Raw genomic sequence first — 13,895 nt, forward strand, 5'->3', positions numbered from 1 at the left:
CCCACAACTCTTTCCATTAAAAATAACCTTTGGCTAAATGATTATGGTAATTTTTTTTATCCATGCCAAAAGTCAGTAAAAGTGAACCGAATAAATGATAAAAAGTCCTATGTCTTTAGTTTGTACTATTATGAATGACTCTGTTTTTTTTACTCCCATCTCCAGATTATTCTAAAGGTTTTGGTGGTAAATATGGTGTGGACAAAGAGAAAGTGGATAAAAGTGCTGTTGGCTTTGAATACCAGGGCAAAACTGAAAAACATGAATCGCAGAAAGGTTTTTACTTTATTTTATTCCATGAAATTGTTTATGACTTGACCTTCTTTAAACCTGAAATTGTAATATATCTGCATGAACCAAGGCTTTCAAGCAGTGATGAAATGCAAATTTTTTTTTTTGCTACCGGTTCTGTGGCTTGGTGGGGGGGGTCATGTGACTGGGTGGGTGTGGCCAACATTTTTAAAAAAACTTTTTAAAGCATTTTTACTACCTATTCGCCTGAACCAGTAGTAAAAAAATGCATTAAAAAAGTAAAAAAAAAAGGTTCCGACGATCACAACTGTGCTGCGCGATCATCGGAACCTTTTTGTTTACTTTTTTAAAGTAGTTTTTACTACCGGTTCAGGCGAATAAGTAGTAAAAAAATGCTTTAAAAAAGGGGGAAAAAAGGTTCCGACGAGCGGCACAGCTGTGATCGTGGGAAGATTTTTTTCCTTTTTAAAGCATTTTTTTACTACCGGTTCACCCAAACAGGTAGTTTTTATCACTACCGGTTCGCTCAAACCGGAGCGAACCAGTAGCATTTCACCCCTGCTTTCAAGTCTTAAATCTACAAACTATTTTATGAAAATCCTTTCTTTCCTTTTTTCTGTCATAAAAATGTATTTTAAGAGATTGTTTGTTACTATAATCTGACTCTCCATTAAAAAAAAGTCTCCAAAATTACTTGGAACAATAAAATCTAGTCAGTTTCTTCAATAGGGCTTGTAGGATAATAAAAATAAGTCTAAAACAGAACTTTTCAGCTAACTTCATGATGGATCAGAGCCTTCATTTATTATTTATTTATTTATTATTTATTTATTAATTTAATTTGTATACCGCCCTTCTCCCAGAAGGGACTCAGGGCAGTGAACAGCCAAAATTAAAAAACATACAAATGCAAAAGTTAAGATAATTAAAAGAATTAAATCATTGGCTACCCAAATTTAAAACCCCAAATCCATAAAATTTAAAATCCCAATTAAAAACCATTTAGGCTAGGCCGACTTGATGAAATAAAAACGTCTTCAGGGCTTTACGGAAGGTCCGGAGGTCCGGGATCAATCGTATTCCAGGAGGCAGCTCATTCCACAGGGCGGGTGCCCCCACAGAGAAGGCTCGCCCCCTGGGGGCCGCCAGCTGACATTGCCTGACCGACGGCACCCCGAGGAGGCCCTGTCTGTGAGAGCGTATTGGCTGGTGGGAGGTTATCGGTAGCAGCAGGCGGTCTCGCAAATACCCTGGCCCTAAGCCATGGAGCGCTTTAAAGATGAGAACCAACACCTTAAAGCGCACCCGGAAGACCACCGGGAGCCAATGCAGCTCGCGCAGGAGAGGTGTTACGTGGGAGCGCCACGTCGCTTCCATAATCACCCGCGCGGCCGCATTCTGCACCAGCTGGAGCCTCCGGGTGCTCCTCAGGGGGAGCCCCATGTAGAGAGCGTTACAGTAGTCCAGGCGTGACGTAACCAAGGCATGAGTGACTGTGCACAAGGAGTCCCGATCCAGAAAGGGGCGCAACTGGCGTATCAGGCGAACCTGATAAAAAGCCCCCCTGGCCACGGCCGTCATATGCTCTTCTAAAGACAGCCGTGTGTCCAGGAGGACGCCCAAGTTGCGAGCCCCCTCTGTGGGGGTCAATGACTCGCCCCCAATAGCCAGCGATGGCACCAGCTGGCTATACCGGGACGCCGGCATCCACAGCCACTCGGTCTTGGAAGGGTTGAGCCGAAGCCTGTTCCTCCCCATCCAGGGGAGGATAGTTCAGCATAGTTATGCATAGTTATGCATAGTTCAGACTGATGTTTTACTATCTAGAAGAAAAAGTGAGACAATATATTTCATAATTTGATGTAGCAAATACCTGCTGGTCTTTGATATCGAGCATAAACAGCCGCCACTAACAAGTTTGGTTGCTTTGATTTACAAGAATATGCTTTTATGGATTACTGATTTAAATTAAACAATTAACTGCATTTAGACAGCCTACTAAGCCAGAGTTTGTTAAATAAGCCAGAGTCAGTCTTGCAAAGTCACCATGGTTTGTTGAGATAATTCTTGGGGGTGGGGGGGTGGCGTTTGGTCTCTCTCCCTTTTTATCTGTATCTGCCTTGAACTTCTGTAGACAGACAGAACAGGACGCAAAAAGCCAGCTGTGCCAGGAAATCACAAGCAAACCAAGTTCCTGTGCTTGCATATTATGTTCAATTTTGATTCAAGTTATTAGGCTATTAATGGACCGTAGTTTCAGGTTATAGTTTTCTTTCTAAAACATCCAATGGTTTATTCATTTATTCCATTCACTCATCCTATTCGTGCCAAGCTACTGTACATATGGCTTAGCTTTATATGTAAACCAAACAATTACTTTGTAAATATGCTTTAATTATACTTTTGAATGTGTGGGCTTTTGTTATTTTACGTGTATTAATAACCTTGTCCACCATTATTTGGTTGGAAAACAAAAGAGGGTTGATTATTATTGATAAGCCTTTCAAAGGCAACATTGTAGACTGAAATTGCAAAATTGTTAGGCGTGCACATTCAATATTTAAGTCTGAATCCAATGAATGATTATGATTACAACCTTGGCATATTAGTTTTTTTTTTTTTAGCATTTTCTTTGTTCCTCTCTTGTTTCTAGATATTATCCATATATTTATTTATTTGAGTTTTGTCCCACTTTTATTACTTTACTCAAGGTAGCAAACATATATAGTACTCCTTCCCACTCCTCTATTTTCCCCACAACAATAACAACTATCTTGTGAGGTGGGCTGGGCTGAGAATTACTGACTGGTCCAAAGGTTTTGGATGTCTTGCTATTTTCTTTTGGGTTAAAAACCAAGAAAAAAACACTTAAAATGACTTCCTAGAAAACAATCAGATCCAAATAACATCTTGTAATGTTTCCTTTACACAGACTATACGAAAGGTTTTGGTGGAAAGTTTGGCATACAGACTGACAGACAGGATAAATGTGCACTTGGCTGGGATCACCAGGAAAAAGTACAGTTGCATGAATCTCAAAAAGGTACATTTATTGATAAGCTTTGCATGCACTATTGGGCATAACATTCGATAGTTAAAAATAGAAATAGGTAAATAAATATGGCTAATTGCTACTGCATGCAATTGCTTTTGTGCATAGCTGCTCACTTTACTGTTCTTGGAATTCTAGAGTGGGCGGGTGGTGGGGGGAGAGATAGATTGTAATCAGAAAGGAGAAATTTAATCTTAATTTGTTAAAACAGGAGAGGAGAGCTATTCTGTTGTTATTGAATTATCTCTCCAGCCTTTATTTAAAGATTTGAAAATAGGGCTTCCCTACTCATTTGGCGATTCAGTAGTATCTAAAAAAGGCTAAAGCAGTAGGAACTGAGTAAGTCTATTTTACACAAAATGCAGCTTTTCATGAGCAGCTGTTTACAGGTAATCTTCAGTTTATGATTATTTGTTTAATAACTGTTGAAAGTTATGATGGTCCTGAAAAAAGTGATTTAATGATCGGTCTTTGCACTTACAATTGCCACAGCATCCCAGTTGCGGTGTTTGGCAACCAGTATGTATTTACGTCCAGAGGTCACGTGATCACCACTTGCCGCCTTCCTAGCTGGCTTCCGACAAGCGAAACCAATGGGGGACGCTGCATTCATTTAATGACCACAGGGGTTCACTTAACAATCACAACAAAAAGGTCATATATTAGGTGCAACTCACTTAATGACTGCCCCACTTAGCAACATAATTTCCAGCACCAATTATATTTGTAAGTACCTATACAGTGCAGAAAATTTAATCTGGCAGGGATTGTGTGTATTTTAAATTTGCACTGAACCATGATTAAAAGCGAGTAGTCTGAAATAAGAAACGGTAATTTGTTTAGTGTATCTGGCATATTACATTGGTTAAATGTGTGTTTGTGTCTCTGTGTTATATTCCACACCTGAATATAAATGCAGAATTTACATTCAGGTTCACAACTACTGCATATTGTGTGGGAAGTTAACCATTTTGTGTCAGACTGCATGCTTCTTAACATTTTGAAGGGACTGTTGAACTTCAGATGATGGTAAAGTGGAGTGGGGAGTAATTGCATGTCTGATACTTTCTTCTTTCAAAATGTGCCTCTGGAAAATGAGCATATGAGAGAAAGTTAAAAAAAGACATCTCCTGCTATGTTGGATGTGTGAGTGTTATATGTATACTCAATAGCAACAAACACTTCCATTTGGAATTACTGTAAGCTCCAGCATGAAATTATACAGTCTAAAAAAAGTTTAGGCTATTTCTCAACATTTAACATCTACAGGTAATAATCTCTTTTTAGACAAAACCTTCCCCTACCCCTTTCCACAACTGTTTTTAACAAGCTTTTTAGCTGATGTACGTTGCGTCTAAACATGTTCCTCTTTCCCCCATCTCCTTCCTTCCCTTGGTTTTTTTTTTTCCCCCCTTATCCTTATATACTGAATTTCTCAGATTATAAGAGTGGTTTCGGAGGGAAATTTGGTGTTCAAACCGAAAGGCAGGACCCATCAGCTGTGGGCTTTGACTACAAGGAGAAGCTAGCGAAGCACGAGTCACAACAAGGCAGAGTTTCCGCTTCTAACTCTTACCCAGTGCCGTCATTTCTAACCCAGACCTAAGCTGCTCATTCATTGCAAAGCCCTATACAATGCATGGCAACTTTAATTTCCTCTTCCTTTGCATATACATCAGGAAAATAATTAAGTGACCTTCAGTTACTTTAATAATCCTGAATGACAGTGCATCATCCCATCTAATTGTGCTGCTTGGTGTACATTCCAGCAAACTTTGGAGGTGCTCAACATCATGTATATTTTTAACCACAGCACTTCCTTTCTTTCCATAATCTGGCCAGTAAATCCTTTGGCTCCTATATCTTTAGTACACAACTCCAGATTTCTTTACTAATTACAGAAAATTATGATAAAAATGCTTTCAAAATGAAAATACAAAATCCCTTTGCCAAGATTAGTACTGAAGTTGATGATATAGCTATATATTATATGATAATGATTGTAGAATGATTTTAATTTTTTTCCATTAGAAATATACCTGAGCTGGCAGCTAGATAAGAACTTTATATTTGAGTAATAATTTGCTTCATGCAGTGTATTCGTTAACATGAGCACATCTGGAATTATTATATCATTAACATTTTAGGTAAATAAACTTAATTCCAGTTTTTCATGTTTCTCTCACAAAAATGTGTATCTATGTAATATATATGTGCATTGCGTCTGTCTGTAAAATAAGTCAAAGTAAGCAGGAGATAAAATATATTAATAATCTTGATTCATCCTTGTGATTTTTACTACTGTATGTCCAGCACAAACATGTTTGTCCAGCATTTAAATGTATTGTTGTTGGCAATCTTTAAAAACATAACATGGCCATTATTTTTAAATCCTTAAGATATTCACAGTACTTGTTCTTTTTAAGTAAACAGCACGTAATGCCTTGAAATAGTGGCCTTCGCGAAGAGGCAGAATGTCTGACTTCAATCTCTCCTCTAACAATTGCTCAAGGCTGCATTGTGGAGGTGGCCTGAGGCCGGGTTCTTGAGGGAGAGCACCTCTTTCTTTGCTCGGATCTGATTTCATTTCAGCCAATGGATGTGGAAGCATGCTTTAGCCTGCTGTCACTTGCATACCTGCCAATGCTTTGGGGCCCTCAGAATATATACCCTTCCTTTTGCATCTACTTATTTTGTATTTTGGCTTGGCTGCAGTCACTGAGTACTTTGTGCATGAACATCCTTTTGGTAGCCATTGAGAGAAAAGCATTTACAATATTTTTGTTCTGCTTTTAGATTATTCTAAAGGATTTGGTGGAAAGTATGGTGTCCAGAAAGATCGGATGGACAAGGTATTGAATTAAATGAGTTATGGGGTTAGAATTCTCCACTAACACTAAAAATCATTCCACTATCATAAAGGGTACTTTCTCTGAAGACATTCTTGTCTTGTTAAATAGGACTCTGCAGTCCACAGAAAAGATTGCAAAGAACTGCTCCAGACCTCACTTAGGGCCAGCTCCTCTGTACTGTTCAATAAATCATGCAGGTTTTTTAAAAAAGTTCCTGTGTTCAAAACGGGGGGGGGGGGGGGAGATACAGCAGCTTTAATGAACCAACTTATTATAGCAGCCTATATTTAATTCAGACCACAAAGCAGCAAACCTTTTAGGTACATGTGCAAGAATGAAAAAAGATGGGCTGCTTTAATGAGTAGAATTCATGCAAACAAGAGCAACTTCCTGCTTCTCAATATAGCAGCCCAAAGTTGCTCTGGTTTTGCATGAATTCTGAACCATTGCATGTTATTTTTGAAACATGCACAGCTGTCTTTTACAGATTATTAAGATTTTTGCTTTATAACAGAAGCCTAGACAATTTAGTGCAAGTGTGAAAAGAAAAGGAACAATTGGCTAGCAGGAATCATAGAATAACAGAGTTGGAATAGGCCTAGAACTAAGGAGAAATTTCCTAGCGGTGAGAACAATTAACCAGTGGAACAGGTTGCCTTCAGAAGTTGTGGGTGTTCCATTACTAGAGGCTTTTAAGAAGAGACTGGATAGCCACTTGTCTGGGATGGTATAGGGCAGGGGTGAAATCCAGCTGGAGAACCAGTAGCGGAAATTTTGAGTAGTTTGGAGAACTGGCAAATACCACCTCTGGCTGGCCCCAGAGTGGGGAGGGAATGGAGATTTTGTAATGTCCTTTTGTAATATCTCCCAGGAGTGAGGAAGGAATGGGGATTTCTTTTTTTAAATTTGATTTATATGCCGCCCTTCTCCGGAGACTCAGGGCGGCTTACAATGTGTTAAGCAATAGCCTTCATTCTTTTGTATATTTTATACAAAGTCAGTTTATTGCCCCCATAATCTGGGTCCTCATTTTACCTACCTTAGAAAGGATGGAAGGCTGAGTCAACCTTGACCCTGGTAAGATTTGAACTTGCAGTAATTGCAGGCGGCAGATGTAAGTGGATGTTAATAACAGTGCTTTAGTCTGCTGAGCCACCAGAGCTCATTTTGTAGTATCCTTCCCCTGCCATGCCCACCAAGCCACACCATGTTCACCAAGCCACGCCCACAGAACCAGTAGTAAAAAAAATTTCACCACTGGTATAGGGTCTGCTGGAGCAGGGAGTTGGACTAGAAAACCTCTAAGGTCCCTTCCATCTCTGTTATTCTGTTTTATGTATGCATATACAGTATGAACACATTACAGTTTTAATGCAGCTTTCCCAGTTAAGAGGAAGATTAAAATTGAAAAATCTTTCTGTTTTATATAAATTCATTTCAGAATGTCTGAGAAGAACTTGTGTATCTGAGTTACCTATGATGTGGAAGTAAATGTAGTTTGTCTAAGGAATTTATTTTTGTTCCTGTATGTCAATGTTTCTCACCCTTAGTAACTTTAAAATATGTGAACTTCAAATTCTAAAATTCTCCAGCCAGCAAGTAAGTTGGAGTTAAAGTTGCCAATGTTGAGGAACAGGGCTTTACATGAACTGGTTTCCATTTCCTTGTATTGATAGAATGCATCATCTTTCGAAGATATTGAAAAATTGTCTTCAACATACCAGAAGACCAAACCAGTAGAAGCTGGTAAGATCCCCCCTTTCATGCTTTTTTTAACTATCTAGTTGAGTTTCCTTTAACATCTTAAAAATCTCAGGGCTCTCATTATATCAGCAAAGAGCTGCTAACAAGTCTTGAAATGTCTAGCTTTTAAAGCGTGGGTGAAAAAAACAGAAGTCAAGTAGCCATCTAAGAGCTGAAGAAGCTTCTTGGATGAGAAGCAAAACATCTTCAAAGAAAAAACAGAAAGCCCAGTTGTCTCTTGGAAAAGCACCTTTGGGATAGCCATCTAATATAGCCGTGATGGCAAACCTATGGCCCACATGCCCAAAGTGGCACGTGAAGCCATCACCCGGCACTCACAGCCTTGCCTGTTTGTCTTTTGGGTTTCTGGCACGCATACGTGAACAATGATCAGCTGTCCTTCATGTGAAAACCAGCCTGTGTATGTGTGCTGGCCAGCTGATCGTTGTATGTGCATGCGTGCTATAACCCAAAAGTTCAGCTTTTCCGCAGCGCAATCCCTTCGTGCACTCAGCAGTGCCAAAAACCAGCCTGCGCATGCATGCCAGCCAGCTATTCATCGGGCGTGCATGCGCGCTAGAACCCAGAAATTTGGCTTTTCCAGAGTGTGGTCCCGACAAATGTGCTCATACACCTGCAACGCTTCCGTGCGACCTTTTCAGCACCGAGTTCGCCATCACTGTAATATAGCAATAGCTCTTAGACTTATACACCGCTTGAGAGTGCTTTACAGCCCTCTCTAAGTGGTTTACAGAGTCAGCATATTGCCCCCAACAATCTGGGTCCTCATTTTACCCACCTCGGAAGGATGGAAGGCTGTGTCAACTTTTAGCCCGGTGAGATTTGAACTGCCAAATTGCAGGCAGCAGCCAGCCAGCAGAAATATCCTGCAGTACTGCACTCTAACCACTGCACCACCACGGCTTTTGTTTTCTGCCTACAATCCTTGGAGAGCAGGGCTATTATTTAAACCGAATGTGTGAACCTATCTTTAGTTGTATATTTGGAGCTACCTTTCATTTCCTAATTTAAATCAGTAAGACTAGACAATCCGTGACCCTTTGGGGACCCTTTGCCTAAACAAAGAAAACAAAATGACCATGGGCAAAAAATCAGTGGGGTGGCCATTGACTTTGACTTCCTGTTTGGCTTCCCCCCATTGAATTTCCTTGTGAGAAGTTGGCAATGAGCATCAGAAATCTCCCTCCTCTCCCCTCCCTTTCCCAACAGGCAGGGGAGGGGAGGGAAGTAAGAGATTGGACTAGTGGCCAGGAAGCTGTCATGGAAAATGGGGATCACATCAGGGATGAAATGTTCCTGGTTTGGACCGGATCACCCGATGGCGGTAGCGATGGCGGCAGGTGGTTTGGAGAACCAGTAGCAAAAATCCCTGCGGCCCCCCCCCCATGCCCAGCTGAGCCACACGATTATCAGAGGCTTTTTTTTTTTTTACTTTTAAAAGCATTTTTTCTACAACCTCTTCCGACAAAAAAATGCTTTTAAAAGTTTTTTTAAAAAAATCTCTGATGATCGTGCGGCTCAGCTGGGAACCTCAGAGGCTTTTCAAAGCATTTTTTTCTGCAACCTCTTCGGCCAAAAAGATGGTAAAAAAAAAATGCTTTAAAAAGTCTCTGACAATCCCAGCTGAGTTGCCTGATCGTCAGAGAGGCTTTTCAAAGCATTTTTTTCTGCAATCTCTTCGGCCGAAGAGGTTGTAGAAAAAATGCTTTGAAAAGTTTAAAAAAAAAAAAAAAGTTGGCCACGCCCACCCAGTCACATTACCCCCACCCCCCCACCAAGCCACGCCCATAGAACCGGTAGTAACAAATTTTACATTTCACCCCTGGATCACATGACTGCAAAAGCGCAGTGGTGGTACTGAAACAGCAGCTATGAAGCAGCCACAATTTCTCCAAATTTGAGAATAATGACTCCCAGAAGTCTGCAGAATAGCCTCTTTGAGGTACCTTTGTTGACAAAGTTTCACCCACTTGAAGGTTGCAAAGTATCAAACAGACCCAAGCACTTTAGTTTCGGCATTTCAGCTGATGCATGTTTTGTGGCAGATGTTTCTATCAGGAAGTTGAATGAGTTACTCTCCTTAACACCTTGTGATCTTTTATAAGCACAAATAATTTGTAGTCTGACCAGTACACTAAATAATTAGTCTGGATTTTGAGAGCAAATGATTGAGAATTGTTTCTGAAGATTTGTGAGGGGAAAAAATGGCTTATCGGATAATCGTTTTCATGTTGTGGACCATTACAGCAAATGCCAAAACGAGCAACATCAGAGCTAACTTTGAAAATCTAGCTAAGGATAAAGAACAAGAAGACAGAAGAAAGGCGGAAATTGAAAGAGCTCAAAGGATGGCGAAGGACAAGGAGGAACAAGAAGAAGCTAGGAGGACACTCGAAGTTGGTGAAATTCATACTTTTGTCTTTCTATCTCACAATCCCTTCTGCTCTTCCCATCTCCTCCTGACTTTGGTTGCACCATTGCAAGTGTAGATTCTGAGTGAGAGTAAAATCAAGATCAGTATGTATGTGTCAGCTTTCTTTAAAAGCTCCCTTATGTAACTAAGTAGTAATCATTCTAAGACTCTTAAATTATGGATTGTAAAAGAGTTACGAGAATACAGGTAGTCCTTGAATTACAATAATTCGTTTAGTGACCGTTTGAAGTTACAGTGGCACACCTACAATCATTGCAGCATCCCCATAGTCAGGTGATCAAATTCAGTTGCTTGGCAACTGGCATGTATTTATGACCTTTGCACTGCCTCGGGGTCATGTGATAACCATTTGTGACCTTCTCAGATGGCTTCCAATAAGCAAAGTCAATGGGGGAAACTAGATTCGTTTACTGTGTTTTCCCAAAAATAAGACCCTGTCTTATATTTTTTTTTGAACCCTGAAATAAGCGCTTGGCCTTATTTTTGGGGATGCCATATTTTGGGGCGCGTGGAACAAGACGGGGATCCTCTTGCCGTCTTACCTGATTTCCAGCTGTCTCCCTAACACTAACCAGAGGAAATGGCAGGGACCGGCTGTGCATGCGGTTAAATATTTTCAGGGAGGGCTTATTTTTGTGTTGTTTTGTGTTCCCTTTAGTTGTTTGAGCAGTGTATAAACTACTGTATATAAAGAACAAAGTATTTAATAAGGCTATTTCATTTATTCAGATCTCGGATGTCTTCTGCTTGTGTTCCCTTTATTTTTTTGAGCAGCATATAAGAAATTGTCACTCTATGCCAGGGGCGTCAAACTGGATTTCTTCGAGGGCCGGATCAGCATTGTAGTTCTCCTCCATGGGCTGGCCAGGGGAGGGGGGTGGAGGGGGAGACGGGACGGATGCCTCCTGCAGCACTTTGCCGGCCAAAATGAGGTGGGGGGGGTACGTATCCTGTTTTGTCTGCCAGAGGCACCACGGGCTATTTGCTATTTCTAGGCCAGCCCTGTGGGCCAGATGTAAGCACCCCGTGGCCCAGATCTGGCCCACTGGCCTTGAGTTTGACAGCCCTGCTCTATGCAGATGCAGGATAAATAAAAGACCAGCAGTATCTGTAGAGCCACAACTGGTATCACAGACCAATTGCCAGCTTTCCAAATATGATATTCAGGATAAATTCAATCAGAGATGCTGTTTCATATTAGATAAATTAACACTTGTTTTTGCTTGAATCTCATGTAAATGCTATAATAGCCCTTTGTTAAATTACACTTTTATATGGAGGAGAATTTTACAGTAACATCTTGAGGAGAGGGAAGCCTTTGTGGTGCAAGCAATAGATCTGTTCTTTTTCAATAAATGTCTGCCTTTAACGTTGGCCTTTCTATTATGAACAAAGGCAGTTGTACTGCCTCTATTGATAGCATGATCTGTCTTGGAGGCAGATCTGTAGCCTGCGGGAAAGACCTATTCCTTACACTCTAGTTCTAGTGCAGGGGTCCCCAACTCCCGGGATGGACCGGCACCAGGCTGTGGCATGCCAGAAACAGGGCCATGCAAAAAAGTGAAGCCCAATCAGTAGGATGCAGGCAGCATGCGAAACCAAAGTCCTCTCCAGTCTGCGGAAAAATCTCTCTCCACGGAACTGGTCCCTGGTACTGAAAAGGTTGGGGGCCACTGCTCTAGTGGCAATTATTTATTTTACACATTGATTATTTATTTATTTATTTGAATCCTGCCTTTGTTATTTTTACAAACAACCTGAGGCGACAAATGTATCCAGCACACCTTCCCCCTATATTCCCCACAACAACCATGTGAGATGGACTGGGTGAGAAAGAGTGCCTGGCCCAAAGTCACCCAGCTGACTTTCATGCCTACAGCGAGACTTGAACTCACCGTCTCTGGTTTCTAGCCTGGTATCTTAACTACTAGTCCAAACTGGCTATTATATTAAAATTACATTTGTTATATTATTGTCATTAAGATATATACTAATATAATATTATATATTGGATCTTTAGCCACTTTTATATTATTGTACTCCTGTTGAATTCTGTTAAATTGTTTAAAGTGTCATAAGAGTACATTTCACTGGTAAATTTAAAGAGAAAGATAGGAGAAGTATTTGCTGCATTCTGGTAAAATATGGTTACCAGGAAATGCATTCCTGATAACATTCTGAGGTAGATTTGCCATAAAATATGCAGAGTCTGTTGGAAATTTATTGACGGGAGATGAATGCTATCTTCTCTATAGTAATTTTGGTTCCTGAAAAATAAGACAGCTTATTGTATAAAAATTGGCACTTTTATTTATGTGCTGAGCTGCAGGAAAGTCATTTCAATCAAAGAAATGGAAAAGCAACCTAGTAGTTCCGTGTATGGTTTTAATTATAGATTATTGCTCCTTGATTGCTACCTTATTAGAATGCATTTAAGACATGAAAGGCATCTTAAAGATAATCTGGGAGAAATTGCAGGCAGCCTTTCCCAGTATGGGCTGTCTTGTGCCACCCACACTGTCTCTTTGAGACATTAATGTAAAAAGAAATTCCCTGTCTGCTGAATAATACGTGCGCCCTGTATAATACAATACACAAGTACTCTAATGGCTTAATTTACCTCACACAATCACTGATAAAGATGGAAAATAATAAACTTCAACACTGAGGTCAACAAGGTTTTATAGACTTGATTCATAAAATGTTTACATGAATTCATATCTCATGTTTATAGTCTGCCCTCCCACCCAAGAGGTTGTATCTGTGGGCAGTTTATCAGTATTTAAATATGTGGTGTTCCATGGTGGTTAAAATACAGGTAGTCCGTGACTTATGACCATAACAGGGACTGGAGGTTCAATTGCTAAACAATATGGTTCTTTATCAAGTGACCAGACCTGATTGTACTACAGTTTTTACCACATTCATTAAGTGAATCACTGCTGTTAAGTAACTGACATGGTTATTAAGTGAATCACATGGTCATTAAGCAAATCCAGCTTCCCCAATTGGCTTTGCTTGTCAGCAAAGGGAAGGTGGCCAGTCACAATCACAGTGCAAGATGTGCAGCTCTCGTAAATGTGAGCCAGTTGCCAAGCACCTGAATTGCAGCCCCATGGGTGTTGCAGTGGTTGTAACTTCAAGGCCATCATAACACTGAATCATCATTTATGGAACAGTTGTAAGTCGAGGATTTGTATGAGTTTGAAGTTTGAATTTTGGTTCCCAGCAAAGCAACACAACATCCTAATAATAAAGGAAAAGGTACTCCAAATACAATTACATGTTAATGGAGTCCTCGGAGAAAGGCTGTGATGGAGGAAGAAACGCATGAGCCATCTCATTCCAAGTGATTAAATTGGGATGGAAAATCATATAATGGCATTTCATGAGCAACCTAGACACCTGTAAGAAGCCATGATGATGTCATTGTACAAATAACATAAATTACAATTACCCTCTTCCCCTCACTCCCAACTTCATGATTATAGCCCTCAAGGTGGCATCCGTGCCTCAGTTATTTCTCCTCACCATTGTAGTC

At 40.4% G+C, this 13,895-nt stretch overlaps 1 protein-coding gene across 2 annotated transcripts in view; it reads left to right on the top strand.

The window, feature by feature from the left end:
* Positions 1-13,895, top strand: part of CTTN (cortactin) — a 36,582-nt gene that overhangs the window by 17,358 nt on the left and 5,329 nt on the right. For both annotated transcript variants that reach the window (XM_070935312.1, XM_070935321.1), the window contains 5 exons: positions 166-276; positions 3,185-3,295; positions 6,101-6,156; positions 7,833-7,902; positions 10,168-10,316. In XM_070935312.1, coding sequence (XP_070791413.1) covers positions 166-276; positions 3,185-3,295; positions 6,101-6,156; positions 7,833-7,902; positions 10,168-10,316 — 497 coding nt within the window. The remainder of the gene's footprint in view (positions 1-165; positions 277-3,184; positions 3,296-6,100; positions 6,157-7,832; positions 7,903-10,167; positions 10,317-13,895) is intronic.

This window comes from Pituophis catenifer, unplaced genomic scaffold, assembly GCF_029215685.1.
Source record: "Pituophis catenifer annectens isolate HBS135680 unplaced genomic scaffold, rPitCat1.0.hap2 SCAF_1, whole genome shotgun sequence".
Classification (NCBI taxonomy): Eukaryota; Metazoa; Chordata; class Lepidosauria; order Squamata; family Colubridae; genus Pituophis; species Pituophis catenifer.